The sequence below is a fragment of the Glycine max genome, chromosome 17 (genome assembly GCF_000004515.6).
Source record: "Glycine max cultivar Williams 82 chromosome 17, Glycine_max_v4.0, whole genome shotgun sequence".
Taxonomy (NCBI): Eukaryota; Viridiplantae; Streptophyta; class Magnoliopsida; order Fabales; family Fabaceae; genus Glycine; species Glycine max.
In genome coordinates this window covers 10,652,012-10,662,984 of record NC_038253.2, presented here as the reverse complement: position 1 = coordinate 10,662,984, position 10,973 = coordinate 10,652,012, and the positions used below count along the sequence as shown (strand labels likewise).

Genomic DNA, 10,973 nt, shown 5'->3' with positions numbered 1-10,973 from the left:
CCCATATAATTAATATTAGGTGTGCAAATTTCATTACCAAATAATCACAATATTAAAGAACTTTAAGTATCGCGTAATAAATTAAATCACAATATTAGGTTACAGCTTACAAAAATATATAGAAAACTAACAAAATTTATCTTATAACATATTTTTTAAATTATGGTTAGTCTTTTCTCATTTTTCATTATGTATATTCTTATTTTTATCATATGATATAATTAATGTGAGATATATAAGACAAAAATGATATACAATAGGTATTTTCTGTTTTAGAAAAAAGAGAAGAGAAGAAAAGCAAAGAAAACGTGGTTTCCTTCCTTCCAAATACACCTCAAGATAATGGCAGTACGAAAGTTCAAAATACTAATTTGATAACAAGAGCATTGAAGATTAGGTACCAAAATAATTAGTTAATTGAATAAATAGAAGATCATGAAAAGTTGAAAACCATAGCACCACCAGCAAGTGAGATGAAACACTGACAGCTCAACTATCTAAAAAAAAAAATATCAAACTTCATATCATTATCTTCTTTTATTAATGGTTTGCACTGGTGCATCTCATATGGGTAAGATTTCCTTATATATATATATATATATATATATATTAAGTTAGAGCGAATTCGTTGGAACTGGAAGCATTGGTGGGTGCGGAAATTTAAAAATATTTTTATATTCAAGTGGCGCTAAACCTCTGTTCTTATTTTTGGTGCAACTAACTATCAATAAATTATGTGGTCATCAAGTTTGTCCTCAATAGATTCATAGCTCACCCATAAATTGATGCTTAATGCTAAACCTAATCTTTAAAGTTTATTGATTAATTTCTTTTGAACGACAATCGTCTGCATTTAAATCTTCCCGACTTCATAGTTAGTGATAACTAATAGCTATAAACTAAACAAACTATAGCATACTGACTTTGGCTCAATTATATATTTTGTTAACAATCTACATCATATATTTTTACTCGTTAGGTAAAATCATATACTTTGTCTATTTCTAATTACAAAAACTTTTCAAAATTTTGTTTATTGCTTTTTATAAAATAATTTTCTAATTTTTATATGTATTAATTATTTTTCCTTACATATTTTAATTCTAGAATGATAGTACTACTAATTGATAAGTTTAATGTGATTAATTAAATTAATTATTTTTTTAAAAAATGTAAATTAGTTTAAAAAGTTTTATAATTAAGGATTGAGAGAGTCTATATTAGGATATCACAAAATACATGCATGAGCAAAAAACAACCGTTAAGGGGTCCTCAAAATGTTTTTAGATGAATCCAAAATAAATAAAATACCTCATCAATAAACGATTCTTTTTTTAAAACTGAAACCTCATCAATATAATTCTAATTTTTTAATTAACCTTAAACTCTTAAATTTTTTATTTATTGACCAATTAATTTAATTATATTTATAGTTTTAATTGTTACATTTTTTATATTGTGTGCTCTACTATTAATCTTATTTTATATATTTTTATAATTTTAATTCACTTATATGTTTTTAAATAAATTTTATATATAAAGAAAATTTAGTTTAGTTGATTGAACATATCTTTAATTCTCAAAAATAAAATAAAAATTATAACAAGGTATTAATTATATTTTAATTTAAATAATATATAAATAAATAATAAATAACAAAGAGACTAAAATATAAAATTATGAAAAAATTATATTTTTTTATTAAATGTGTATTTTAAGTCTGATATTTAATTTTTATTACTATTATTATTTAACTATTAAACTAACTAATTCATATTTTTAAAAATTTAAAAAAATCAACTGTAACAATATATAGTTAAAAGAGGCCTTTTCTATCAAAGTCAAAGTAGATTCGGGTGAGTATCTGGTAGTTCAATATTCTTTGTCCATGTCTAATTGTAACTCCTAGAGGCCACATCTCCTTATTTTCACTTAAGGAGATATATATATATATATATATATATATATATATATATATATATATATATATATATAAAAGAAAATATGTAATGCACACTTATTATTTTTTTATCTATCAATCAACTTTAATTTAAATATTTTTTTTATTTTTTTACTCTTTCATTTAAATTAATTCCTTCTTCACGGCCAAACACAATGTTAGTAAGATTTTGTTGATGGAGTTAGTATTTATTAAACACTTCTCAAGTAATAAGTGCTTAAATAAGCACCAATTTTTTTAATCTTTTTTAATTATATAATAATATTAAAAATAACTAATAAAAATTAAAATATTAAAAATAAAAAATGTAAAGTAATTTATAGAATTTATTTAATAAAAAATTTAAGTTTTTAAATTGAAGAAAAAACAATTTAAAATATAAAGAATAAAATTTAATGATATGTAATAATGATATTCGATTAAGATGTATTAAAAAAAAATACAGAGATAAATGAAAGAAAGAAAAAAAACAGAAACCCTCATGTCACAGACGCAGCTTTATCATCTCCTTTTCCCGAGTTCGCTTCCAGGCGTCCCCTTTGGTAGTAATTTATTTGTTGCTTCGTCGCTCTCCCTCACTTTCGCTCCGAAATCTTGATAAAATAAAATTTAAAGAAAATAATGTTTTAACTTTATTTTAGTTTAATTAATTATTAATTTCTATATTTCTGTTAACTTTTCATTTTACTTTAGTCTTTGAATTTAAAAATTGTACATTTAATCTATATACGAGTAATTTTAATGTTTCAATACTTGTTAGCTTTTTATTGTGTAAAATTGTTATAAAATACAGTCATAAAAGACTGAAACATAAAAAAAGAGCACTAATATATAAGGGACTTTTTTTATATAAGAACATTAAGTTGATATTTTATGTTTTTTTATATTTTAATAGCATTTTAATTAATTATTTATTTTTCATTTTTTATGAGAATAAAATATTTAATTATTTTTATAGATTTTTACACGATTTATCTTATTTTATACTCCTTCAAGTCTTTTATGTAAGATTTAAATTAGAAGTTTGGCTTATTCTTTTTTTTTATATAAGATTTAATCTAAAATATCTTTTATATTAATTACTTTTCTTAATAACAATATTAATTATGAATTATTTTTTAATTCAATAAATTGTAAATAAAACATATTAGTATTTTAAACTTTTAAAAAGTCTAACTTTATCTTGTACTATAAAAAATATATTTTAAAACCCTAATTTAACTGTTCAGAAGCATAGTTAATAAAAATTAGATCAATAAATATATTAATAATGTGACAGATTAAAAGTATTAAAACTAATAAAAAAATTTGAAAATAATTAGAGTATGTTGCATTAATATTAGGAGTAATTTTAAAAAATATATACTTTTTTTAAAAAAATTCGATACAAAATTAATATATGAACTGAATTATTATTATTTCTAGTTCTGATAAATTAATCAATTATGTCTTATAAAAGAAGACATTGTATTTTATATTTCTTTTCACTAAAAATTTATTATAAAAATAGGATAAATGATTTATTTGATCCCTAGAAAATGTACTTGACATCAATTTAGTCCATAAATATGTAAATATTACAACAAATTAGTCATATCATTAAGCCAACATCATCTCTTTTCAGTGACATGTTGTTACTAAAGAGGAAATTTTCCACATGCAAGGAATTTTTTATGTTAGTAAATGGTATTTTGGACTAAATTGTCAAAGAAAAAGATTATGTTTTGACTGTTGCATTTAATGTTAATGAAGGTAACAACTCTTTGAGTAGGAAATATAAACAAGTTTCTTCTTCTTCCTATCATTTAATAAGCTTCTACTTTGATTCTCCTTCATCCTTCGTCTTCTCCGATTTAAAGTTCAGTATCCAAAGCAATTGTCATAAACCATATTGAATGGGTGGTAGGTCAGACTCAACAAAAGTTATAAATATGAAGAAAATGAAAGGTGAATACAAGTATGCTTCTTCTTCACACGACAATGGTGGTAATGTTGTTTATTGTAATTGTGAAAAGACGAAGATTGTGATTCAAACTTCAAAACAGCTAAGAATCTAGGGAAGTTGTTTAAAACATGTTCATTGCTAAAGTTTTGGAATTTTTGGAATGAATGTCTTTGGTTACCTTCCAGATTTTTGCTTTTTTGTTTTATAATATGCAACTTTTTTAATAAAAAAATCAAAATAATGGATCATGCAATTACTTTGAATGGGTTCATATTGGTGATGACGAGAAGTGGAAGGAAGACCTTATGATGTATATTATTTTGTTAGTCTCTAAAGTGAAAATTAAGAAGTATTATTTTTGTTCTGTTTTTTTATGTATTTGTTAAATGAAATGTTATCCGTTGTGGTTAGATGCTCATAATGTGTTGTGACTCCATGAATAATGTTTTGTAGTATTGTATTCAATTGAATAGAAAGAATGTTCCATTGATTTCAATTTCAAAGATTAGGTAGGGCGGATTGTGATGAAGATGGTCTGATAAATGAAAATCAAATGAAATTGGTTGAAAAAAAATAACTTTTGCAAGTAATTATAAGAATGATCTCAATAAGATATAATTATCTGACAAAATAGTCCACATGATTAATAAACGTGTATCAACACAAATTTGTTGTTCGTCTTCAACGAATCATTGTCTTTTATCTTCACACAGCGGCCAAAAAACATTGACACCGACCGTAGACACATCGTCGTATTTCGCTACTCGCAATGCAAAACACAAAAAGGAGTAATGATCAAGTTTTCTCCTATTGTTGTGAAGGTTAACAATGAGTTAATTACCTTCTATGAATGGAGAGATTAAGAGGTATAAAAAAGAAAAAAAAGAGAATATTTCATCGACAAATTCATGGTTTCGTCACCATTAATATTAAAAGAAATAAACTTAATAAAGATTAGTTATGACAACATTTACATTTATGAACTAAATTGGCGATTTTCAAAATTGAAAGATAAAATTAACACCAAATACATCATTTATCCTTAAAAATAGGGAGTGAGAACATGATTAGTTATTAGTTACCCAAGCTCAAATTACCCTTCTCTCCTCTCTAAAATAAACACATCATTTTCAGTGCTTTAGCTTCCCCATGTCTCCGTCTATGTAAAATCATTGTTCCTATCTCAGGGGGTTATAAACACATGCCGAAAACGAGAGAATACAAGTGTCAGCTCTTCCATCCTACTTCACCCTCTCACAATAAAATCATTGCAATAGAGAAGTCCCTTAAATAAATCTGAATTTCCCTGCTTTGCTTCACCACCCCCCTTGCTTGCGTGGGTAGAAATGCAAGAAGCAGGGCTGGGAATGGGAATGGGAATGATGAGCGGAGAAGTATCCGCCGCCGGGGACCACCACCGTCAAGTGAAGGCGGAGATAGCCAACCACCCACTCTATGAACAGCTTCTATCTGCACACGTGTCATGCCTCCGCGTCGCCACACCTATCGATCAGTTGCCGCTCATCGACGGACAGTTATCGCAGTCCCACCATCTCCTCCGCTCTTATGCCTCACACCATTCCCATTCCCTCTCGCCCCATGACCGACAAGAACTTGACAACTTCATGGTACATTTTTTTCCCCACTCTCATCTCCTTTTTGTCCTTATATTCCTATTTGTAATTATAAAAATAATAACTGAGACTCTAATTTCGTTTTAAAAAGATATATGAGCAAATCGTGTTTATATATATATTCACTGATCAATTTTTTAAAATTTTAGAAACTATTTTTATATTTAAACAAAGATTTATCCGTTTGCAAGCATCGAACTCATTTTACAAGAACATGAATTTGAATTCCTTATCCAAAATTTTATTAAAAATACCGTGTATAAAAAGTAATTTATGAGTTAATTTTATATAATTAAGAAATACTCCAAGAATTAAACGTGATATTATAAAAATATTATTACTTAGAATGTTGCCAATTATCTCGGTACGTTTTGATTTTTAGCTTCAATTCTTCAGAATTTATTTGTTTATGCCAACAAAATGCAATAATGAAATAAAAGTTAACGAATTGATGTGAATTTTATGATTATTGTGACAATTTAATTATTACTGCAGGCACAATATTTGATTGTGTTATGTACGTTCAAAGAGCAGCTTCAGCAACATGTGAGGGTGCATGCCGTGGAGGCTGTGATGGCCTGCCGTGATATTGAAAGTACCTTGCAAGCTCTGACAGGTACTCTCTTTCGTTGGTTTCTTCTCTATGCAGTAAATATTTATTATGATTCACAACATGGTCTCAGGAATTTTTTTGTTCAATTTAGTTTTTATTTGTTTTCTGACTCTTTTGTTGGCTTTAATTATTATGCGAACAAGGGAAAGGCATAACTTTATAGCATCATCACTAGTGTATTAATTAAAAGCAAATAAAATCGTTAGGCATGCAAGCTATTCCTGGTAAGTGGTGCGGTTTCCTTTGGTTATTTCTTTCTTGTGTTGGAAGCGATTTGAGAAAAAGGAAAGATGCTGTGTAATACTAGCATTAACCGATATGTGTTTTCTGGGTGGGTTTAGGCTAATATTAAGAGGAATGAGAGTGGTTGTGTTACTACCAGTTGTCTAGAGAATTATACAGAAATAGGAATATAAAGAGTCGGTTAGTTTGGTGGAGGGTGGTACTCTCGCCCACCATGCCATTGGCAACAACAACCTCTGATGCCGTAACCAACTCTCTTTTCTTTTTCTTTTTTTTTTTGTTCCGAAATCGAACCGTTATATTTGTATAATTTTTCTAGTATTAAAAACTTGGAATCATATATATAATTATAATTAGTTTGTAAATTTTTTGTTAACACCAAAATACAACTCTTGTATATATAATGATTTAATTTCAGAAACCAAAATAGATAAAGATACAAAGTTAGTGGCAAGATTCAGTGGAGTCTCTCAATCAATTCTTTTATTCATAAGACTCTAACCAATATCAATACTTTTTTTTTTTAAGAATTTAAGTTTATTTCTACTCATACTAACATATTAATAATTAATAATATAAAGTGAGTATAAAATTGGAGTGTGAAGATTTTAAAATTGTTCATTTTATAATAAAATGGGTTAAGTTTAAAAGTATACTAGTCAAAATAGTGACTAAACTTATACTGTCAATTCATAATATTTTGGACAATAATCAAAGACAATTTTTAGTATTCATGATCAAAAGGTCAGGGTATTTTGGTAATCCTAAACAAAAATCTAGATAGTTGTAGAAAAAAAATCAAAATTATTTTAATATTATAGTCATATTCTAAGTGTAAAATAAGTATTGTTTTTGCAATTGTACTTTGGCTTAAAATGAAATTCAGATTAGTTTGATGTCATGGGGGGCATTTTGGTAATTTTAAGATCTTGGTCTAAAAAAACATTTAATTTTCATATTTGAATATATAGTAATTGACAATCTGAAGTCAATAGTGTGTGTTAGAATTATCAAACTCAAATTAGAGTGTTTCATATTAGTCCCTATTGACATGAATGCAAGAAGAGAAATAAAATAAAAGATATATTTTATTCATTATCATTTTGGGATGCAAGAAGAAATAATTAAAAAACTATTATTATCACTTTAACCTTTAAAAGTTTCATTTTAATCTTTATTGATGTGAACTCACATGACATGCCAACATAAATATGACATGATAGGACACTTAACATTTTACTTCATTTGTTAATAGTGGCACTAAAGATCCAAATGTAATTTTGGGAATGTTCTTGCTAGTTTCCTGCTTTTAGGGAGAGAAAGAAATATTACTAGTCGTAGTTTTGAAAAACAATATAGAGAAATTTAGAACATTTATTCTTATCAATTAAATTTAATTATTTTCTTTAATCTTGATAAATTAGTTAATTAAGTCTTATAAATGAGACTCAAAGAAATATTAATTATAATTGATATAGGTTTAATTTGGTAAAAATTTTAACAAATACCCGTGAAGAAAATAAGTAGGAAAAATAAATTAAATCACTTTTTGTGAATAAGATAATTTGAAAAAAAGTTGAATAAGGTAGTTGAAAAAAAGTTAAAGCATGTAAATTAATTTTAATTTATGAAAAAAGTTTGATACACTTTATTATTATAAGAAATAAGAAATTTCATCATCACTTGTTCAATAATCTTTGAAGACTAATTTGATTGGGACTAGTGTTGGAGGAAGCATGAGACTCTTCACTCTTGTGAGAGCTGGAAAAGTCTGAGATAATAACTGATAATAAGGTCACTAGTACCATAGATAGGCAACCTCAATGACCCCATCTTCCCACTGGTAAAGTCTACTTACATCTTCAAGCATTGTCGCTTCCACTACTAGGGATACGAGGAAGTCTCAGTCTCATTTAAGGCTATTAGAGATTAGGATAATTTCGTCTTAAAAATTGCCTTTAAATTGACGTGAGTTATAAATGGTTTAAAGTTGACTTATAGTTTGGCAGGAGTATTTACAACCTCTTTGGACCCTTTCTTAGTGTGAGGAGTTTGAAACTAAGTTAATGAAGACCTCTTTCTCGAGTTGTCTCGCTTGTAATTGTAACAATGATTGTAATTTTCATACCATTCTTTACGCTATCTTCATTATAAAAATAGAAGTAAAGAAGATGAGGTGAAATTGTTGTAGTTGATTAGTTAATTTTCAACTTCTAATAAAGACAGCCACGAAGGGGACCGTATTACTACTTTTCATAGCAATACTTATTTAAAATGAGTTATAATCTTTTGTCATATTAAGGCAGCTTCTAAAGAGTTCGTGCAATGTGTAGTGTTTATTACCACAAAACTAGCATCTTGACCTTTAGTATTGAGATTAGTTACATCAATACTTAATCCTTAATATTCAACGGTTAGTTAATGATGATCATACAAGTATGTATGTGCTCAAATCTTGCTATTAAAAACAAAAAATTGGAACACCTTTTTCCCCTAAACTTTTTCAAACTCAACCTATCTGATTCACTATGTGACTCAGGAGTCAGTTTGGGAGAAGGAACAGGTGCAACAATGTCAGATGATGAAGATGATTTGCAGATGGATGGCTCTTTAGATCAGTCTAGCGCTGACGGGCATGACATGATGGGATTTGGTCCATTGCTTCCTACAGAATCTGAAAGGTCCCTGATGGAAAGAGTTCGTCAGGAGCTTAAGATTGAGCTCAAGCAGGTCATTCTTAAAAGTCAATATAATCAATGTGCATGCTGTTAGTGCAAGTGTGTCATAGTCATTGACAATTTCTGTTTTCCTTGGCTTTGAATCACAAACCAGATTTAATATCTTATATCTGCAGGGTTTTAAGTCAAGAATTGAAGATGTTAGGGAGGAAATATTAAGGAAGCGGAGAGCTGGGAAATTACCAGGTGACACAACATCGGTTTTAAAGGCCTGGTGGCAGCAACATGCTAAGTGGCCCTACCCAACTGTAAGTAATGAGTAAACCATATTCTTCGTGAGCTATTGAGCATAAATCATTGTGTAAGCCAATTAACTTATTTCTGTCCCTTTATCTTTCGTCAATCTTATAATTTATTTGTGTGTTTTGGTGAAACCAAAACTAGACTATTAAGGTTTATTATTGCTGCTGCATACCTTACATACACATTCACAAAAAAAACATGTTTATTATAAGTTAACAACAATAGTAACAACAGCAAAATCCTTATCACACTAAGTGAGGTCAGCTAGCCAATGGAGTAGCTCTAAGCCTCAAACTCATTTAACATTGTACTTGAACCATACAACGAGTTACTTTCAAGTAATGACCTAAAATTAGTAAAAATCTGTCTTGAGTGATTCATGTTCAACATGTTGACCTTGACCAAATTTTATATATGGTGGTTGCCAAGGGCCTAATACAACCCTTCTCCTTTAGTCGGGCTTGGGACTGACTATGAAACCATAAGCAGAGTTGTTTCTCATAAGTTAACGATTGATAAATTATGCTGTGAAGAATTCATTCTATTATGATCCTGCTAATTAGTGTGACGTACGTATGCTTCATAATTGGTGGTCATTAATATTATTGACATTGTGCAAACCAAATCATAGTGTCTTTTAGGTTTTAGCTCGCGACACACTGATCATTTGATGATATGGTACCTCTGGCTTAATTAGATTGTCGCTAAATTGTTATTCTTTCAGGAAGATGACAAGGCAAAACTTGTGGAGGAGACAGGGTTGCAGCTGAAGCAAATCAATAATTGGTTCATCAATCAAAGGAAACGCAACTGGCACAGCAACTCTCAATCGGTTAACTCTCTGAAGTCCAAGCGCAAGAGGTAGAGAGATTTAGTTCCAACCTGGTTGGAACAGATATAGCAACATTTATGTATATAGACTTTTAATTACTTTATGCTAATTGCTGACAGAGAGTATGCCCACTAAGGATTCCAGTCTGGTGCAGAAGATAACAGGTGATGCACTACAACATAAGATGGCTTACAATAGTGATGGTTGTAAATTCTTGGAATACATAACGGATACAAACTATTCTTGTTGTGCACGGTCGCCTCCATTTCTTTCAAGTGTTTTTTTATTTGTAAATTTGTTTGCTATGATTTGACTGGCTGAAGAAGTATTTTTAGCAGCTGAAAGCCTGAAAGTGTTTCCTATACTTGATATGTTTGCATGTACTATTATGTATATTTTGTGTTGTGCTTTATATCAGTTGCATTTACAAGTACTAACATCTTCATACTTTGGAGGAGATAACTATAATTTGTGAGGATGCAAACAAAGGAATTTTAAAGGACGAATCGACTAATGAAATCAAAGCGTTTTGGTTTCCCCGCTCAGCGGTTACATTGAGATACAGATATTTATCAGATATATAAAAGCCGAGACAACCAATTAAGCATGATAAAACTTCTAAGAATTACAGGAATCATACAGGGTGAAAAAGATGATATTTGAGAATTTAAAGATGGAATGTTCTGCTTTTAACCTTGAAACTTCTTTTTCAAATTCAGGAAAATTTTAGTCAAGTGACAGTAAAAATAGATTTAAAAGATAGAA

The 10,973-nt window shown here is 28.5% G+C and overlaps 1 protein-coding gene across 1 annotated transcript; it reads left to right on the top strand.

The window, feature by feature from the left end:
* The first annotated feature begins 5,193 nt into the window (after positions 1 to 5,193).
* On the top strand, positions 5,194 to 10,639 carry LOC100782179 (homeobox protein knotted-1-like 7-like). The gene is made up of 6 exons (NM_001255349.3): positions 5,194 to 5,533; positions 6,035 to 6,155; positions 8,935 to 9,125; positions 9,250 to 9,381; positions 10,101 to 10,237; positions 10,328 to 10,639. The coding sequence occupies exons 1-6, from the start codon at positions 5,252 to 5,254 to the stop codon at positions 10,341 to 10,343; spliced, it is 879 nt and encodes a 292-aa protein (NP_001242278.2). The 5' UTR covers positions 5,194 to 5,251; the 3' UTR covers positions 10,344 to 10,639.
* The last annotated feature ends 334 nt before the right edge of the window (positions 10,640 to 10,973 follow it).